This window comes from Lissotriton helveticus, chromosome 5_1, assembly GCF_964261635.1.
Source record: "Lissotriton helveticus chromosome 5_1, aLisHel1.1, whole genome shotgun sequence".
Classification (NCBI taxonomy): domain Eukaryota; kingdom Metazoa; phylum Chordata; class Amphibia; order Caudata; family Salamandridae; genus Lissotriton; species Lissotriton helveticus.
In genome coordinates, this window is record NC_136065.1 from 1,200,120,530 (window position 1) to 1,200,140,874 (window position 20,345).

General features: G+C 45.6%; 1 protein-coding gene across 1 annotated transcript in view; it reads right to left on the reverse strand.

Moving 5' to 3' along the window:
- FAM204A (family with sequence similarity 204 member A) overlaps positions 1 to 16,141 on the reverse strand; it is a 380,149-nt gene extending 364,008 nt beyond the window's left edge. The window contains exon 1 of the mRNA XM_078641197.1: positions 15,932 to 16,141. Within this exon, the coding sequence (XP_078497323.1) occupies positions 15,932 to 16,114 (183 nt within the window). The 5' untranslated portion in view covers positions 16,115 to 16,141. The remainder of the gene's footprint in view (positions 1 to 15,931) is intronic.
- Between the last annotated feature and the right edge of the window lie 4,204 nt (positions 16,142 to 20,345).

Consider the following 20,345-nt stretch of genomic DNA (forward strand, 5'->3'; position numbering starts at 1 on the left):
CCCCAACTGCTCCAAAAGAGAGTCATACAGTGGATGCATCAAGAACATCGATGGATTGCCAAACCAAAGTCATGGCTTATGTAAAAAGTATGGTTTTCAGGGAATGATGAGGCAGTCAAGAAGGCTTTAAAAGCATGCCAAGTCTGCCAGCTAAACAGTGGGGAAGAATGCCCAGCCCCCCATATTTAATGAAAAACTGTGCAGGACACTGTGGACAAAGGTCAGTGTGGATTCTGGCAGCTTTTTCGAATGACCAACTGACACTGGTACTACTGGATGGACACTCAAAGTTACCCCTTGGTGAAGCTGAGAGTCAATGACATTCCACAAGATATTTCCTCAATTGGAAAAAACTAGGATCTTCAGACTATCCCCAGAATTTCTTGCAAATATACCACAACATGCACCACTAAGTGCTCCCCCAGAGCAGTTATGTTTAGGGGACCAACGGGCAACAGAATCCCAGCAGGGCCCAAGTGGTGCAATGCCACTCTGGACATCAGCACACCTCAACAACCTAGGAAACAGATGAATGAAAAAGCCAGCCAGATCAGCAGGGCCAAAGACCCCACCAGAGGACCCAGACATAAAGAACTTATACAAGACTCTCACCCTAGCTGGAAATTCCAAACACCGTTTGAAAGGGGTTCCTGGATTGTTGAGGAAATTAACGATAATGTAAGCATACTGGCAAAATGAAAGAGTTACCCATAACACTTTGTGGTTCAAAACGTATACCTCCCATAGAAACCAGAAAATACATTGGCTGTGAGACGACAAGTACTCCCACAAGCCCACCCGCCAGGAGGAACGATCACAACAAACCATCACCAACCAGAGAAAAGCCACCCATAGCAGACTCAACACAAATGCAAGAGGACACACTTAAACAAAAACCCTGTGAAGAACAGCGGCTTTCATTCTGTTATTTGCAAACGTGTGCTGTAAATTTTGACCGCAAAGCGCACGTAAATATGCAAAATGTCATAATTCCAAGAATTTTGTAATAAGAGCGTAAAACGAAATTTCCACAAATTATCAAAGTAATTTACATTTTGCTGGGCCTACTTGAGACCCAACCCAACTCCCAGCCAGACATAAAGAGACTTAGCCCATAATTACGAGTGTAGGTGCTATTTATCGCACCTGGTAAGTAAAGAAAGATACCACAGGTTACATGATTCAACGGGTGGGTATGTTATTTATTGAGAGCTGTAAATAGCACCTTTAACAAGTGGGGAGTAACATGCAGACTTTGGTGTTTAGCACAACAAAATCTGCATGATATAGTATATACAATTTGCTTTTCCCAAAATTAACAAAGGTTGAGGTATTTAACACCTCCAACAATTATCGGATGCATTAAACCCTTGCATGCTAAAGACGTACTGGACAGTGTATGCACTGCAACAACGTTATTCCCGGTGAAATTTTGTTACACTCTATGACCGGAGCTAAAATCAAATTAGCAGGAAGCACAGATTGCAACTCTGAAAATGTTGTACATTCGATCAAATGTCCACGTGGACTATTATACAATGGTAAAACTGAGAGGAAAATGAAAACACGGTTGACCGTACATAAAAGCAAAATCAGAACAAGAAACACGATTTCAAACATGGCGGTTCATTGGGAAGAGCACCAACACAGTATTGCGCAACTTTCTACATATCTACATACACTATAGGATTGTGAAATAATCCATTATTGCCCTATGTATAATGTACTAATATGGGAACTTTTGACCGAAAGTAGGCTGTAAAGGTTTCACCATATATCAATGAATTGTGTTGTTATCACAACGCCTTTACCCTGTCCCTCGCTGACCCAACCACCTCCATCCTACTCAAATTTCCTTTCCTTTTTCTTGCACCTATGAGCACTGTAATATACTGTATAGAATGCTATTATGTACTTTTAGAAATGTTGAAATTATTTTTAGCAAAACAAGAATGTATTGACACTGATGACTGAATGAATTGAAATTCAGCATCACATCAGAAGGATTCGCCTTTTCTTTGGAATTAATGCATAGTCTACCTATAAACTGTATTTATAATTGAATACTACACCGACCACTTCACATTTGTACCCATGATATGACCCAGGTCGGATAATTTTGGGGCCAACCCCGTCTAAACTTACCGAATTCAGAATTGTGTCTACTTCTCAGAAATATATAGCTTTGTGGCATCACCCATGGGTTTCACACCTGCTTCTTCCCCAAACTGGAAGTAGGTTGAAAGCACAAAAAGTAGAAAAAATGGGCCACCTCTTAGAAAAATGGCAAAAGTGTGGTAAATTTTTTTTATTAAATATATATATATATATATATATATATATATATATATATATACACATTACACATGCAGAGAGAGAGAGAGAGAGAGAGAGATATAGATATATATAGATATACCAAAGAAGAGCCAAGTAAACGCGCACTCAGGAACCACTGCCAGGTAAATATCAACCCAAGAAAATATTTATTACATCATAAATCTTACGTGACGCATTTCGGCAGTCCAGCTGCCTTGATCACACAGTATATATATATATATATATATATATATATATATATATATATATATATATATATATATATATATATATATATATATATATATATATATATATATATATATATATATATATATATATATATATATATATACACAGTTCTGTGTGTTTCTGAAAGCTGGGAAGATAGTGATTTTACCAGAGCAAACCATTTTTAGATGCCAATTTTAGGAAAAATGAGACTGATCTGTGGAGCACTTTTTTCTAATTAAACCCCAATTTTTTATATTTTTACTATTTTCTCAGTCCCCTCCAGGGGAATCCACAAAACCTTGATACCTCCAGAAACCTTAGTATGTTGGGGGAAAAGGACACACATTTACTGTGTATACCTTAAGTGGGAAAGTTATGAAGGCCTAAGCATGAACACCACAAATATCCAAAAAAGGGCTTAGCATTCTAGGGCAGTGGTTTTTACCCTATGGTCCGGGGACAACTGAGGATCTCAAATAATGTTAAAAGATTAATAATGTTAATATAAATTAAGCTAACTGTCAAAATGAACATTTTAAAACAATTTATAAACATGAAAGAATGTGGAACTGGAGGTTAAAAAATATATTAACCTCCTCAAAATGATGCAAGTGCATTAAATAAAATATAGTATGGACGAATAATGCCCTCAAATTAATTTAGAAATGCTCCAGCCTTCCCCATGAAATTAATTATATTAACATATTTCATTGTGAATTAAATAATTAATTTGTGTATTTGATTGATGAATGCTTCTTACTGTATTTTTGTGTATTATTTTGTCGTTTAAATCATTGAAAATACTTAGGTTGGGTCCCCTAGCTCCCAGTAATACCCATTTAAAGTCCTTGGAATACAATAGTGATTCAGTGGGGGTCAATGCTTTAAATGTGCCAATACTGTCCAGTACTGAGTAACAGCACTCTTTAGGCAAAGCCTCGGCAGCACATGCGCTGCTCTGCAAGTCATGCTGTATTCAGGTAAGGACTTGAAGCTCCAGCCATATATTTCATTGGCTTGTGTAATTGTCCATTTTAAATTGTGGCTTTTTATTGGTCAATCGGCTTAGTAGCCCCTCCTTAGTACCGCCCTGTCTTATTTTGTAACCATATTTTTGCTAAAATAGGGAGCAACCCCACTGCCCTAGAGAAGGGGGACCACAGGTAAACAGCACTTCGGAATTCTCTTGGAAAAACCAAAAAAGGTTCACAACTAATATCAGTATCTTGTGACGCCCAATACAAAATGAGCTACAGGCACGCAATCAAAGTGAATATGTTCATGCCCAATAGATTATATGATTAATGGTCATTTGAACAAATGAAAGGAATGAATTCAATGTGGAACAACTCAAACATGATGTGATTAACAGTTTGCACTTTTTCTCTGTCTCTCATTATTCATGCTCATGTGATTTTGTGATTTTTAATGTATTTCTGTGAATTGGATTAAATTATGATTTTGTGGAATGATAATCTTGTTTTTAATAAAAAATATATATATATATTTTGTTTACATTGTGTGTGTATTATAATTGACAATTAGGGTCCGCTCTTTTTAATTTTAACTTTGTATGTAAGGATTGCGTGCCTGTAGCTCGTTTTGTATTGGGCATCACAAGATACTGATATTAGTTGTGAACCTTTTTTGGTTTTCCCAAGAGAATTCCGAAGTGCTGTTTATTTTGTAACCACCCATGAGGACACCCCTTGTTGTGTATGTTGTCACTCAGTAGGCTTTAAATACAGCCTCCGAGCACTATTTTCTCAAATAGCTGTGCCCTGCCTCGCTCTCTTTTCTGACCCTTTAAAAAAAAATAAACTTTATAGCATGGGCGCCAAACCCAATTGCAATGCAAAAGTTCACACATTTGCGATAATTTAAGCTATGGGCATGGTGAATGACAATGCCTTGTATTTATACGAAGCTCTCTCAGTTGAGAGAGTACCTCTGTGCACAACAATGAAGACCAAGAGGTCTAGTACTTTATAAAGATAAATGTAAACACGTTGATCCAATGTGAGATATTCATCGGCTATCACATTTTATTCATGTTTTGCAGATGAGGATCAAGAGAGTTATCCAGAAAGTAAATCTCATTCCAAAGATAAATCTATTCCAAACGCATAATCACGCATCCCAATGCATTTCGGGCCAAGCCCTTCTTCAGGGGTTCCTGAGGCCAAGATTGCACTTGGCGCCTCGCTTTTGACCGCGCTGGTCGCCGCGCTTGTTTGCTCTTCAATTTAAAAAAACCTTCGTTTTTTGTGGATTTTGTTCGTTAATTTTTTAGCCTGCCTCCCTGCTACTAATTCTTTCTGGCCCTTACCTGCACTGTAAATCTGGTGAACACCACCGCTGTTGGGCGGATCCGGGTTACCGGGAGGGTTTGGGCTGAGCGCCATCTTTGTGAGGGGAGTAGTGCGAGCGCCATCTTTGAGCGTCCAGGTCACCTGGGACGCCGAGACGACGCTATTTAGGGCGAGCCTGCTGCAAGGTGAGCCTGCTTAGGGTTCCTGAGGCCAAGATTGCACTTGGCGCCTCGCTTTTGACCGCGCTGGTCGCGCGCTTGTTTGCTCTTCAATTTTAAAAAACCTTCGTTTTTTGTGGATTTTGTTCGTTAATTTTTTAGCCTGCCTCCCTGCTACTAATTCTTTCTGGCCCTTACCTGCACTGTAAATCTGGTGAACACCACCGCTGTTGGGCGGATCCGGGTTACCGGGAGGGTTTGGGCTGAGCGCCATCTTTGTGAGGGGAGTAGTGCGAGCGCCATCTTTGAGCGTCCAGGTCACCTGGGACGCCGAGACGACGCTATTTAGGGCGAGCCTGCTGCAAGGTGAGCCTGCTTAGGGTTCCTGAGGCCAAGATTGCACTTGGCGCCTCGCTTTTGACCGCGCTAGTCGCGCGCTTGTTTGCTCTTCAATTTTAAAAAACCTTCGTTTTTTGTGGATTTTGTTCGTTAATTTTTTAGCCTGCCTCCCTGCTACTAATTCTTTCTGGCCCTTACCTGCACTGTAAATCTGGTCAACACCACCGCTGTTGGGCGGATCCGGGTTACCGGGAGGGTTTGGGCTGAGCGCCATCTTTGTGAGGGGAGTAGTGCGAGCGCCATCTTTGAGCGTCCAGGTCACATGGGACGCCGAGACGACGCTATTTAGGGCGAGCCTGCTGCAAGGTGAGCCTGCTTAGGGTTCCTGAGGCCAAGATTGCACTTGGCGCCTCGCTTTTGACCGCGCTGGTCGCGCGCTTGTTTGCTCTTCAATTTTAAAAAACCTTCGTTTTTTGTGGATTTTGTTCGTTAATTTTTTAGCCTGCCTCCCTGCTACTAATTCTTTCTGGCCCTTACCTGCACTGTAAATCTGGTGAACACCACCGCTGTTGGGCGGATCCGGGTTACCGGGAGGGTTTGGGCTGAGCGCCATCTTTGTGAGGGGAGTAGTGCGAGCGCCATCTTTGAGCGTCCAGGTCACCTGGGACGCCGAGACGACGCTATTTAGGGCGAGCCTGCTGCAAGGTGAGCCTGCTTAGGGTTCCTGAGGCCAAGATTGCACTTGGCGCCTCGCTTTTGACCGCGCTGGTCGCGCGCTTGTTTGCTCTTCAATTTTAAAAAACCTTCGTTTTTTGTGGATTTTGTTCGTTAATTTTTTAGCCTGCCTCCCTGCTATTAATTCTTTCTGGCCCTTACCTGCACTGTAAATCTGGTGAACACCACCGCTGTTGGGCGGATCCGGGTTACCGGGAGGGTTTGGGCTGAGCGCCATCTTTGTGAGGGGAGTAGTGCGAGCGCCATCTTTGAGCGTCCAGGTCACCTGGGACGCCGAGATGACGCTATTTAGGGCGAGCCTGCTGCAAGGTGAGCCTGCTTAGGGTTCCTGAGGCCAAGATTGCACTTGGCGCCTCGCTTTTGACCGCGCTGGTCGCGCGCTTGTTTGCTCTTCAATTTTAAAAAACCTTCATTTTTTGTGGATTTTGTTCGTTAATTTTTTAGCCTGCCTCCCTGCTACTAATTCTTTCTGGCCCTTACCTGCACTGTAAATCTGGTGAACACCACCGCTGTTGGGCGGATCCGGGTTACCGGGAGGGTTTGGGCTGAGCGCCATCTTTGTGAGGGGAGTAGTGCGAGCGCCATCTTTGAGCGTCCAGGTCACCTGGGACGCCGAGACGACGCTATTTAAAGCTCGCCTGACCAGCGCAGCGGTGACGCGCAGCGGTGCGCCTTCCCTGCGCCTGAGTCGTGCCAGAGTCCTGCCTGTCTGCGCTCGTCAGCGTCTCGGAGGCGGGCGAGGCGGGACTCTGGCTTTTCGGGTAGGCTTTCTAGGATGTTTGTCTACAGCGCGGCCGCTTTATGTGCGCTTCGCCCTGTGAGGCGTGATTGTAAATCTCTTTTTCCTGGTGGTCGTCAACTGGGCAAAGGATGTCCTGGCTGTGCTTGGCGTCCTGTACCTCTACCACCTCGTATCTTGCCCATTCCTCCCTTAGAATGTCACTGCGCCTTGTTAAATACTAGATCCCTGGCGCGTCACTCGGTGGAGATCTGGGACCTCCTCGCGCTCTCTAAAATTTCCTGTCTTTTTTTGACAGAGACTTGGTTGGGGGCGGGCTCTGAACCGGACATCGCTAGTGCCCTTCCCCCCAACTTTACCATCTTAAGGAGAGACAGAACGGGAGGCCGAGGTGGCGGAGTGGCCCTAGTTGTCGACAAGTCCCTGGAATGCTCCTCTTTCCCTGTGGACAACATCGCTGGATGTGAAGCTCTTGGCTTTATTCTCCATCTGTCAGCCTCACATACCTGCACAGGGATTCTTGTCTACAGACCTCCAGGGCCTATAGGCTCGTTTTTTGAGGACCTGCAGGCGGCGCTGTCAGTACCCTGTATGCGCTCGGCGCACTGTGTGCTGCTGGGCGATTTAAATCTGCATATGTATTCAACATCTGACGCTGAAGCGTCCAAATTACGGGATATTACCGAGATGTTTGGGCTGGTTCCTTTCATCGACAGTCCCACGCATGTCAAAGGGCACACGCTTGATTTAATCTTTTCTACCGTGCCGATTAAGGTGTCCCTCCCTTTACCGGTTCTATGGTCTGATCACTTTTTAATAAACTTCGTTTTATTGGCCGAGTGTCAGACTAGCCATAGAACTCACAAGGACGGGTCTCGCCAATCTAGAGCTTTTCACCTGGTGACAGCTGATATGCTCGCTGACGCACTCTGTTCACACCCTTGTACTATGACAGGGAACCTAGAAGCCGACCTGCTGCTAGTCCAAGACTGGCTTCAGGCAAGATTTGAGGAGCTTGCCCCTCGAAAGCCGGCTAGGACAGCCCCCTGTCAGGATTCTGCTCCTTGGTTTACCTCCATTTTACGGAAAGCGCGCCAGGACTGTAAAAGGGCGGAAAGGCTCTGGCGGCGCAAGTACGACCCTGAGGAGAAACTGAAGTACAGGGGTGTTATAAAATTATATCACAAACAGATTGCCGAAGCCAAAAAGATCTACTTCGAGCATAGAATAGACCAGGCTGACAATACGAGCTGGGAACTATTCCGAATTGTGAAAGAATTCGTGGATCCTGTTGCAGGCGCCCGTGTACATTCCCATACGGAGGAGTGGATCAGGCAGCTCGCTGACTTTTTTGTGGCTAAGATCCTAAAGATTCAGGACTCTTTTGGTGGGGTGGGGCCTCTGAAAGCTGCTGTGGCCTTGGAGAGCGATCTAAAGCTCCTCCCTTCTGTTGAAATGGAGTCTGGGCCCACGCTATCGGCGTTTCCCCCGCTCTCCTGCGAAACCTCACTTGAGCTGCTTTCCCGTTTGAAATCTGGATCCCCCTTGGATGCTTGTCCGGCTAAATGCCTGAGCAATGTGGCGTCAGCTGTAAACAACCTGCTGAACCCCCTGCTCAACATGTCTTTGAGCTCCGGAGTGGTCCCTAGAGAGTGGAAGCATGCTCTCATTCTCCCGCTGATCAAAAAACCTCTGCTTGACCCCTTGCAGCTGGCCAACTATAGACCAATCTCCCTCCTCCCTGCTCTGGCGAAGGTGGCGGAGAAACATGTTCAGCATACTCTTACCACCTTTATTGAGAATAACAAACTGCTGCATGACTCCCAATCTGGCTTCCGTGCCAATTATAGCACGGAGACAGCTCTTGTGGAGGTGACCGACGCCATCAGGGAGACGCTTGATCTTGGGGGAAAGGCTATGTTGGTCTTGCTGGACCTGTCGGCGGCATTCGACACCGTCCCACACGCAGGCCTCCTTTTAAGACTCAAGGAGGTAGGACTGCGGGGGATGGTGTTGGATTGGTTCCAATCGTTCTTAGCCGACCGTCGACAGGTGATCTGGGCTCCACCGTTCTCCGCGGAAATGCCTTCGCTAGAGGTGGGGGTGCCTCAAGGATCTATCCTAAGCCCCACCATTTTTAACATTTATATGGCCCCTTTGGCGAAGGTAGCGGAGGCATTTGGAGCCCGGGTCATTTCATACGCTGACGACACCCAGCTCCTGTTTACCTGCAGGAAGGGAGAGGTTTTTGACGGCGGCAGAATCAGAGACTGTTTGAGTGCAGTCTTTGCATGGTTTCAGCACCAGAGCCTGAAATGCAACTCGGATAAGTCCGAGCTGCTCTTTTTCGGCTGTGCCCCTGACCCTGGATGGAAGTCGTGGTGGCCCCCTGACATGTTTCCTCCCGAGAAACCTTCCTCCCAAGTAAAAAATCTGGGAGTTGTGTTTGACGACAGTCTCTCTTTTCGTCCACACATTACGGGTTTAGCGGGGAAATGCTTCGGCATTCTTAAAATGGTGAGAAAATTTCTCCCACTGCTCTCCCTACAACACCGCAAGAATGTTGTTCAAGCGCTTGTGGGATCGCGTTTAGATTATGCTAACGCACTTTTTGCCGGACTGCCTAAATATCTGGTGTCCAGATTACAAACGGTCCAAAATTCAGCGGCCAGGGCAATTTTTGGCCTTCCACGGAGAGTCAGCGCCTTTCTGCTGCGTGGCAGGCTGCATTGGCTATCAATGCCTTGCAGAATCAGGTTTAAAATCCTCACGCTGGCGTTTAAAGCCCTCGACTTTACGGGCCCGGCTTACCTCAGGAAGCATATTGCTTTCTACGTTCCCCGGAGGAAATTGAGATCTGCCGACCTGGCTAAAGTGGAGGTGCCAGTGATCAAACGAGTGCGGATGGGTGGCCGGTCTTTCCAGTTCATGGCAGCCCGTTTCTGGAATGAGCTCCCTCTCTCACTTCGCAAGGCTAACAATCTTCTGGCCTTTAGGAAGGAGCTGAAGACCGTCCTTTTCTCTGCATAACCTGTGCGTCGATAGTGTATCCGCTTCTGGGTTTTCTTGGTTATGTTCCGGCCTCTTTGCTAAAGCGCCGGGACACCCGTCCTGGGTAGCCGTGCGCTCAAAAAGAGCAGTATTAACATAACATAACAATACTCTATGAAAACAATCCAAAAGAAAACGATTCAGTCTGATGTAAAAATAAATAAATAATTCAAGCTCAATTACATACGTCACGAAAGGTGTGAAAAAATATATGATCATTGTTAAAAAGACATTACCCTGATCACCTTCAGCTGTGCGAGCTCCTGTTCTAGTTTTGGTTCTACTGATTTCTGCCTTTGGAACTCAGCACGCTTTGACCATGAATTTCGATGCAGTCTCCGGCATGACCGACCTTAAGGCGAGCACGTTTGCCTTCACAGCAGCTGATGCAGATAAAATGTATGGCCTCATCCAAGATGACATTTCTGCCACTGGCAGCACTCGAAGTGCGGAGAGCAATATTAGACAATTACTCTATTTGTTAAGAAAGCAATCCAATCAGAAATTGCATGCTAGCACCTTGATTCGGTACCACCGGGCACAACGGATCCCCCGGGGCTTGAGAGTCCCGTTAAAACCTTTACTCTGCAAGAACAATGTTAAATTTGTTGAGCGTTGGTATTCCATCCTCAATAAATGTTCCCTCGACTTGATCCTATTGATCGTCGAGGAGTTATCCAAGACCTTGGAAGAACTAGCACAAGAGATCACGAGCGTAAAAAAGGAGCTGGACGAAGCCATGCCAATTGAAGAATTTACTAAAATGTTGGAAGATCTACAGATTCAAATTGATAAACACACCAAGGAGACACAAGAAAGAAAACTCCGCAAGTTCAAAAGAGACACTATAGACTACAAGCTCGGCGAGGTGTACACCTGGGCAGAGGTGTACGCCCGCCGACGCCCCAACAAAGTCTATAACCCTTTTTCAGGCAATGAGACCTCATCTTCTGAGGATGACAACAGGCCACGACCTACACGTGAAACACCACCTACACGTGAGACACCAAATGCTGATCCCCAAACACCAAGTACCTCCACTGACCCTGCGGTTCATTTTTTAGAATCAAGTCAAGTACAACAAAAAGAACCCGGGGGAGAAAAACCCGCCGAGGTAATCGGAAAAAATCAAACAACAACGAAGCCCAAGAGGAACAACCGACGACGATAAAACCGGATGAAAATCTGGTCATCAACATCTCTTCTATTGCTTTGTCGACCCAAGAAATCAAAACTTTACAAAAAGGTCAATCATTTGTGCCCACTACCCGGTCTAACACTTTGGAGTTAGAAGTCAGTCTCTTCAAACTAGTACGGAACATCCGTTTGAGACATTACTTTGAAAACATATGTCCAACACCCACTCTGGAAGATGATATGTTGAGAGGACTTCGCCCACATAGTACTTTCCTGGCTCCCCAAAGCCATAAGATCATTGATTCCTTTGAGAATTTAGTTAGACAGGAGATTTCACACTTACCCTTTCAATCTAATGTGAAGCATGGGAATTGGTCCAAAAAAGAGAGAGACATCTTAAAGAAGCTTGCAGACAACCCGATGATTACCTGTATGAATGCGGACAAAGGTGGAGCATTGGTGGTCATGGATACCACCTTTTATGAACAACGGATTGAGGCTCATATCAACGACCCTAACATCTATGACTTTTTACCGGGAGATCCAACCTTGGAATTCTCCAAAAAATTGAGTGAAATCATCAACTCAGCTTTCAACAATGGTACCATTGATGATAGAACTAGAAGATTTCTGACTCCTATCAACCCCAGACCTCCAGTCATGTATATGCTCCCTAAGATGCATAAACATCCGACCCAACCTCCGTTTCGGCCCATTGTGTCTACTAGAGGAAGCATACATGAGAACACTGGTAAATTCCTGAACAGGTATTTACAACCGTTTGTTCTCAAGTCTCAGTCACATGTTCGTGACACAACAGACTTTCTAGCTAAGCTTGAACCCATCATGAACAATCTCAAAAACACCGAGTTAATCATGTGTACGGTGGACGTATGTTCACTTTATACCTCCATCCCTCATGATGGTGGTATGGAAGCCATAGAACAAACACTCATTACATCTGACTTGGACCATGACCTGAAAGTCTTCTTGATGCAATTGACTATGTACACTTTGTATCATAGCTATTTCACGGTACTGGACAAATGGATACTTCAGTTGAACGGTACAGCCATGGGAAATTCGGCAGCTCCTTGCTACGCTAACATTTATATGAAAGTATTTGAAGAGTCACACATTCTTTGCCAAAATGACTGGTCACAACATGGAAAACTGTACCTACGGTACATTGATGATGTTTTTTTGCTATGGGCAGGTCCTACTGAAAGCCTCACCAACTTTTTGGAATCATGGAACAATGTTAATGAACGTATCCAGTTCACCTGGGAGTACAGCGATAAATGTGTCCATTACTTGGATGTTGAAATACATCGAGACCTAATGGACTGGTCTACAACCATATATCGAAAACCTACGGATAGGAACTCGATACTACATTATAGTAGTTTTCACCGACTCAGCCTCAAGAATAACTTACCTTTTGCTCAGCTTTTAAGAGTGAAACGTATAGTTTCCAAAGATCATGAATGTAAATAGGCCCTTAGAAACACTTTGGAGAGACTCAAAGCTCGTGGGTACCCCACACCCATCTTGGATTTAGCCATGGAGCGAACTGATAAATGTGAGAGATCACAACTACTCAAACCTAAAACAAAAAAAAACACTGACCGTATGGTGGTAGTTTCCAAACACTCAAAGTTGTCTAATCAGTATCAACACATCATTCGGAAACATTGGCCCATACTTGCTATGGAACCTGATTTCAATGGCCTATTCAACCTACCTCCAATGTTTGCATTCACCAGAGGTCGCAATGTCAAAGAATTATTGAGTAAACCTACGTCTATCTCCACCCCTTTGGTTTACAATGGTTTAAAACCTTGCTACAATTGCAGCAATTGTGGGAACTGCATCCCTGGAAACAGAACTACTCACCCCATGAAAGGACATGTCATAAAACTCAAAGTGAACGCTACATGCAACAGCAGCAACGTCATCTACATGCTTAAGTGCCCATGTGGCAAGTGTTACATTGGGCACACGGAAAGAAAGATACGTGCACGTATTTTAGAACATAAAAGCAATATACGTACACACAATTTGAAGTCGAGTGTGGCTACTCACTTTATGGAACACAGACACAGTGTGGCCCAATTGAAATTTCAAGTACTCGAACAAGTCAAGACCACCTGGAATAACAAGAACACTTTGTTGAAAAGAGAAAACTTCTGGATCCGCCTTATGTCCACCATGGCACCGAATGGTCTTAATGACCGAATGGAATTTTTGTGCTATTTGTAACCCGTCCTTGTTTATTTGTTTAACATACTACTTGGTTCTCATTACATGTCGTGTTTGCTAACAGATTGCTTTATTGTCATCTATGTTGCATGTTATTTTGGTTTTCTTTCACTTTATTTGCCGTTTCAAGATGGCCCCCACCTTGGTCAGCACTTTCTCTTGATTTACTCTAGATTGATAGTCCTTTGTCCATTTCCCGGATTTGTTTCCGGTTCACTTTTTATTTATTGAATGCACTCATCACGGCGCCTTTGATAGTTCACTGACTTGGCAGCTCTATCTGGAGCTGGTCTAACGCTCGCATGATGTAAGTACCGCTGTACGGACATATTAAGCTGCACGTCATCTTGGTTCAACTTGCTCGAGGAGCATGAGGCTTTGTAACGGTCACTGACTATCTGTTTTCATCACGTTTTTCGGCTCACGGCAAACTATTATCACATTGGGCTATGCGATGGCTTTCACTACTTGTTTTTTCTCACCCTGTGATTAACATTATCGACAGTTTGCAGTAACAACAGCTTGCAACCTCATTAAGCACTTTTTGCGTTATCGTTATTCACTGGGGTACACACCTTTTTTGGTTATTTAAGTTTTGTGGCATGATCATATATTTGTTCACACCTTTCGTGACGCATGTAATTGAGCTTGAATTATTTATTTATTTTTACATCAGACTGAATCGTTTTCTTTTGGATTGTTTTCATAGAGTATTCCTCTGAAGAAGGGCTTGCCCCGAAATGCATTGGGATGCGTGATTATGCGTTTGGAATAGATTTATCTTTGGAATGAGATTTACTTTCTGGATAACTCTCTTGATCCTCATCTGCAAAACATGAATAAAATGTGATAGCCGATGAATATCTCACATTGGATCAACGTGTTTACATTTATCTTTATAAAGTACTAGACCTCTTGGTCTTCATTGTTGTGCACAGAGGTACTCTCTCAACTGAGAGAGCTTCGTATGAGTACCTTGGTTCCACACTGCCAGTGCAGACAGTGTTTCCTCTTGCTGCACACTCATTGTTAAAAAGACATTACCCTGATCACCTTCAGCTGTGCGAGCTCCTGTTCTAGTTTTAATGCCTTGTATTTATCCGATTTAAAAACAGCACATAAAAAAAGGCAGTAATTCCCAATGCCAAACCTCAAACTCTCATAAATTCAAGACCTACTGCATTGTAAATGCTTGTTTACTTTGAGACTGAGAGTACCTGCACTTAAAAGAGACGTAATCTTTTTAATTGGAGAGTACTGGCACTTCTCAGAAACAAGCAGGTACACTGCTACCTGCATTTCTATTTTTCCATTTTGAGCGCTGGTGGTAGGGTCCCCTGGATCCAGTAATAATTAAGTCGGATTACAATGATTCAGTGGGGGCCTGAATCCAGTAATTATTAAGTTGTGGTCCACAAACGTCCAAATGTGAAGAAGCCTTGTTCTAGTGGAGGGAGTGAGGGGGTAAAGGTCTTAGCAACGGAAGAGTTAAATATAACAAAACTCGTAACTCCGAGCCCTGCTCAAAAAGAGGTTTAACTAGGGATCCGAAAACAATGATGAGCCACTGGTAATCAGACCCTATGGATGCAGAACCTGCAAAAGACCGCCTGAAGCAGTAGAAAGGGCCGGCTCTAGGCATGGGCAGTGTGGGCAGCTGCCCAGGGTCTCGCACTCTGCCTACCAGGATGGGGCCCCACACAATGGCAACACCCCACCAGTCTTTGTGTACCCCTGCCCATCAAAGTGAAGGAAATGCGTCTCTTTACAATTGGGCTCATGGGAGCCCCTCCCCCCCGGGGCCTCTAAGATGGTGTGGGAAGACCTAGGGGAGGGGGACACCTCTCGGGCTGCCAGCCACGGCCGGCAGTGGGAGTAAATGCAGGGCGGTGACGTGGGGAGGGGGTAGTAATGTATGGATTACAGAGTTTTACAGGTAAGTAAACATTTAAATACATAAAACGAATTTCATTGCGCGCACTGCATCGCATTTTGGGATGCAGTGTACTCAACGAAATTCGTTTTATTTATTTAAATGTTTACTTACCTGTAAAACTCCGTAATCCATATATTACCGCCCCCCCACCCTTCCCCTTCCCACGTCACCGCCCTGCATTTACTCCCACTGTCGGCCGCGGCTGCGGGCTGCCCATTCAGAGACTCCGCAGGCCGCCCATTGTCAACACTTTAGCCCACACAGGTTTAAGTCAGCCCCAAATCAATTCTCACACCTTCGGTCCGAAATATATGTACAAGAGGTGCTTGGGGTGGCTGAGATGAGCTGTGGCCAAGTTGGAGTCTGCACAAAGCAGCTTCCCAGACATCAAAAGGTGTCACATATGTAAATTTCAGGGGCATCCCAGGGCCCCGAAAATCCTAGGACCAGCCCTGGCAGTAGACATTCAAAACACTTCATCAAAGTGAGGAAGGGATGCAAGGAACCATCCACATTGCACGTAACCACTGCCTGTGCGCAGGCACTAGCATGTATGTAAACCCAGGCTAGTCATCCGTAACCGTGAGCAAACCATTCTACACGTTTAATGGGTGGAGGCTACGTTTAGAGAGGGCAGGCAATATGCATATTCCTCTCTGGCGTGGCTTCATGTGGGGGCGGAGCCAAGTTGAAGCTACCTCCGGTTACTCACATGCCACTGGTTTGGAGACACTCCAGCGGGGCAAGCCCCTGACTCTCCAAGCGGATGCTCAGCCTCCGCGCATTGGGAAGGTATCGGTTCCGTTTGGGGGCCCTCATTCTGTATAGTGGCCCCTGGCTCCTCCTCATCGATGTCGTCATCGCTCACGCCAGCGGGCAGCAGACCGCTCCACATCCTTTGACTACGCACGCGTACAACAAAGTAACGTGTGCACAGCGCAGGCGCATGGGAACAATAAACCGCATGATTCGCTAAACGTCATTCCGTAAAATTGTTACTGATTTAGTGATAACGCTGGAAGGATGACCGCCATATTGTGGTTGGCAAGAAAAGCGCCTCCAGAAAGTTATCGAAAATGTGAACGAGCGAAGCATGAAAGAAGAATAAGGGTAGTATACAGAACAATACCCTACAGTGAAGAACACTGGTCTTGCTGAGAAGACTGGAGACATTTGCTTGTTAATGCACAACACAAAAAAGTATCGAAATATAAATAATTTCGCGCCGTAGCAACCGAAGAAAGACCGCAGACGCACTGGTTTGACAGGTTAAGTTGTTTTATATATTTTTTGCATATTTTATATAGCGCGAACTCGACCCGAAGGTATTGGAGAACCGTGTGAACATAAGAGCCATATTTACATTACACATTCAGGCACGAGGAGATGTAGTGATTTGCACAGGACGTGGATGCCCCGAGGCTCGAAACTTGTTTTCAAGCACCTAAATCGGCAATCTAGCCGACAGACCACATCCATGGGGCCAATGACACTCATCCTGTTATTTATCATAGTATAATTTAATAGTATAATTTAATTATCGAACGATGGCCAGTGCTTTAAATGGGAAAAACATAGGTGCAGGTACTCATTAGAATTAGCTAGAAGTGGAGTGAGGGGGCGGGGCTAAGGGCAAGACTTGATGATACTTAGCAGCTTCTCTTTACACAAAACGAAAGAGAAATGCAATACTATGTTAACATTTCCCTTTTTTGCAATAGTTGCACCTTCTTGATGTCATACTGTTAATTGCTGTTTGGCACAATAATATATATTTCTGAGCACTCAAGTAGAAAGAAACTGAAAATACCCCCACGTCGAACCAAAGCTCTTATGGCACCAAGCAAATGAAGCAACTCATCATGACCCTCCCCAGAAGATATCTCTTGTCTCTTATATGGATCTATCCATTAATCCTTTCATCCTACCATTTACCTGCTAATATCCACCATTTAACCTTTACATTCTATCGTCTATTCAGTCTTTCATCAATCATTCAGTTTTTCTCCATTCCATCTATCCACCCTTCATATCCAAACCTATCCATCCCTCCATCCATCTCGAAACCTATCCATTCATCCTTTCACTCATCCATCTCCTTATCCACCCATACCCTCATCCATCAATCCTTTCGCTCATCCATCCATCAACTCTTTCACTCCTTTATTCCATCCACCCTTTCACTCAATCCCTCCTTTCACTCATCCATCATCCACCCTTTCTTCCATCAACCCCACCTGTTGTGGGGTCAGCAGGACCCCCGCTTGGGCCTTGGACCGCTTAGGGACGCCGCACTACAATAAGGACACACAGACACTGTGGTGGACGATTTCAGCTGGAAGTCCAGAGCGACTCCGGCATCTTTATTTAAGCTCTCTGGCCACGCCTGGCCAGAGAGTGATACAAAGTGTGTGGGTGCTTCCGGGGCCTCGTCCTTGCAGATACCTGTGGACATAAACTAGACCGCTACATCCCGTCCCAAGTTAGTTCTTCAAACAGAAAGTTTTAATAACAGTTAACATGCAAAATCAGCAAGTCTTTTTTTTTTTTTGCAGAGTTTTATATAGGCGAACTTGACCCAGTATTGGGTATCAGAGCGCTTTACATACCACCAGTTGCGTTACCTGAGAACACATTCATAATTTTTTTTGTAAGGCACGGGGAGATTAATTGATTTGCCCAGAATCACAGGATGTTCAGCGTCATTGCCGAGACTCGAACCGGATCCCCAGATTTGAGGTCCGCCACCTAGGATTCGGTCTAAGATTGTATCGATGTTGGCGACCATCTTGGTACCTTTCAGGACTGACTGGTTCCCTGTTGCCAGCCGGGGTTCTTGGATTGAGACCTGTGGATGATGATGATGCTGCAGGACTCTGAGCTAAGTCATCAACAGAGTTGGGTTCCATCGCTTCGGTCACAGTCCCTCCACTCCTTGATTGCTCTGATTCCTGCACTCCACCATCCGCAGCAGGGACCCTCTTGAACTATGAGATGTTTAGTGTGATTACTTTTCCTCCTCGCTCAGCAGTGACAGCTGTTCCTTGGGCTGATCTCACAGTCCACAACCCTGGTTCGTAGGGAGTTTGGAACTTCCTTCCGCTCCGACGATTTCGTATTAAGACAGAGCATCCTGACGTCAGCACTCAGGCTCGTGCCCTCTGTCGTTGACTCACTTTTTCATTGGTCAACTGCCTCCTTGCCTTGGTGTTTGTTGGATCATATGGTTCCTGCCTCCAATTGTCGGCCATGGGAACCATGTCACGCCGGGGCCCTATCAGCATTAGTGACCATGGAGACCTCTGCGTTGTGCAGTGAGGGGTATTGCGGTATTCTCTCGAGAATTGCTGTAGAGCGACTTCCGGGTCTGTCTGCTCAGCCACCGCTGTACGTAGAACTTTGTTCACAGTCCGCATGAATCGTTCTGCTTCACCTTTTGCCTGTGGCCACTGGGGAGTGATGCGGTGATGCTTGACCCCTAACCATGTCAGGAAGTCCTTGTACTCACTGCCCTGGAACGGGGGACTGTTGTCTGTTTTTACGACCTGTGGTAAGCCAAACAGCGCAAATGACTTTTCCAGGACAGGCTGTAAATGGATTAACGCAGTGGATGGTAGGACCTCTACGATGGGATACTATGTGTAGCTGTCAATCAGAACAGCCGTCACTCTCGAGGCTCACCCATGACCAGGGTGACGGAGCAGGGTCCTCGGTTATCACTGGAGCTGGAGCTTCTGGATTGCCGGTGAGCTGACAAGTTTTACAGTTGCGCACAACGGCATCCACGGTTTCTTCTAAGCTAGGGAACCACACCTTCTCCCTCATTCTCGACTTCATTCTTCCTGGGCCTTGATGGCTTTCATGTGCGAGAACCGTTGCTCGCTCCTGGAGACTTTGTGGAATGACGATTCATGACCCTCTCAGTATGACGCCATACTCAGCAGCGCTGAGTTCGTCTCGGACCTTCCAGAATTTACCCATTCGGGTCCTGTTGGGTTCACCCCATCCTTGGATGTCTCTGAGAAACCCTTCCCAGGATCCTTTCCGTAGAGCATCAGCCACTCGCTTGAGAATCACATCTGTGTCCATGTGGGTCTTGATTTCTTCTATGGAGAGAGCTCGTGGGCATGACCACTGGGAGACCATGTTGACAATGTCTTCTGTCTTCATCTCTTGGTCAGAGTCTATCTCTGTAGGATGTGCGGGACGATGCGACAGAAAGTCGGCAGGGTTCTTCGCACCCAGACTGTACACCAGTTCCATCTGATAATGTTGAAGTTGTATCGCCCACCGCTCGATCCTGGGTGGCGGGTGAGGTGCGGTCCCCTTGAATAGTGGGAGGAGGGGCTCATGATCTGTTACTACTCTGAACGGATGTCCACTGACCTATAGATGGAAATGGTTACATGCCCACTTGATGGCTAGAGCCTCTCGTTCTATCTGTGAGTAGCGAGTTTCGGTTGCCGTCAGTGCAAAGGCCAGCGGAACCCATGTCCCCGGTTCAGTTTCTTGGGTGAGCAGGGCCCCTAAACCCACCGGACTGGCGTCTACTATCAGTTCTGTTGGTCGAGTTGTGTTGAAGTAGGCCATGGATGTACTCTCCAGTAGGGCGTACTTCACTTTACCAAATGCTCTCTCTTCCTCCGGGGTCCACCGCCAGTTGGTCTCCTTCTTGGTCAGGTTTCGCAGTGGCTCTGCGATGGTGGCAAGGTTTGGAATAAATCTTCCGCAATATGTTGCCATGCCAGAAAACTCCTCACTTCCGAGGCATTGGTGGGAGCGGGAGCGGGAGCGAGTTGGATTGCTTGGGATTTCCTGGGGTCCACCTTGATTCCATCTTGACTGGACACATAGCCAAAGAAATCAATTGTTTTCTTGAAGAATTGGCATTTTTCCTTGTGAAGGGTCACCCCATGCTCTGCGAGACATTGGAGGGTAGCTCTAAGCCGACGGTGATGATCTTTGTGATGGTTGCTGAGTGTATGAGGATGTCATCACTGACGTTGATAACACCTTGAAGCCCCGACAGAACCTCTCCTACCGCATTCTGGAATATTTCGGCTGCGGAGGATATTCCAAAGTTTAGCCGCATGTACCGCCAAAGCCATAGGTGTGTCGAAAACGTA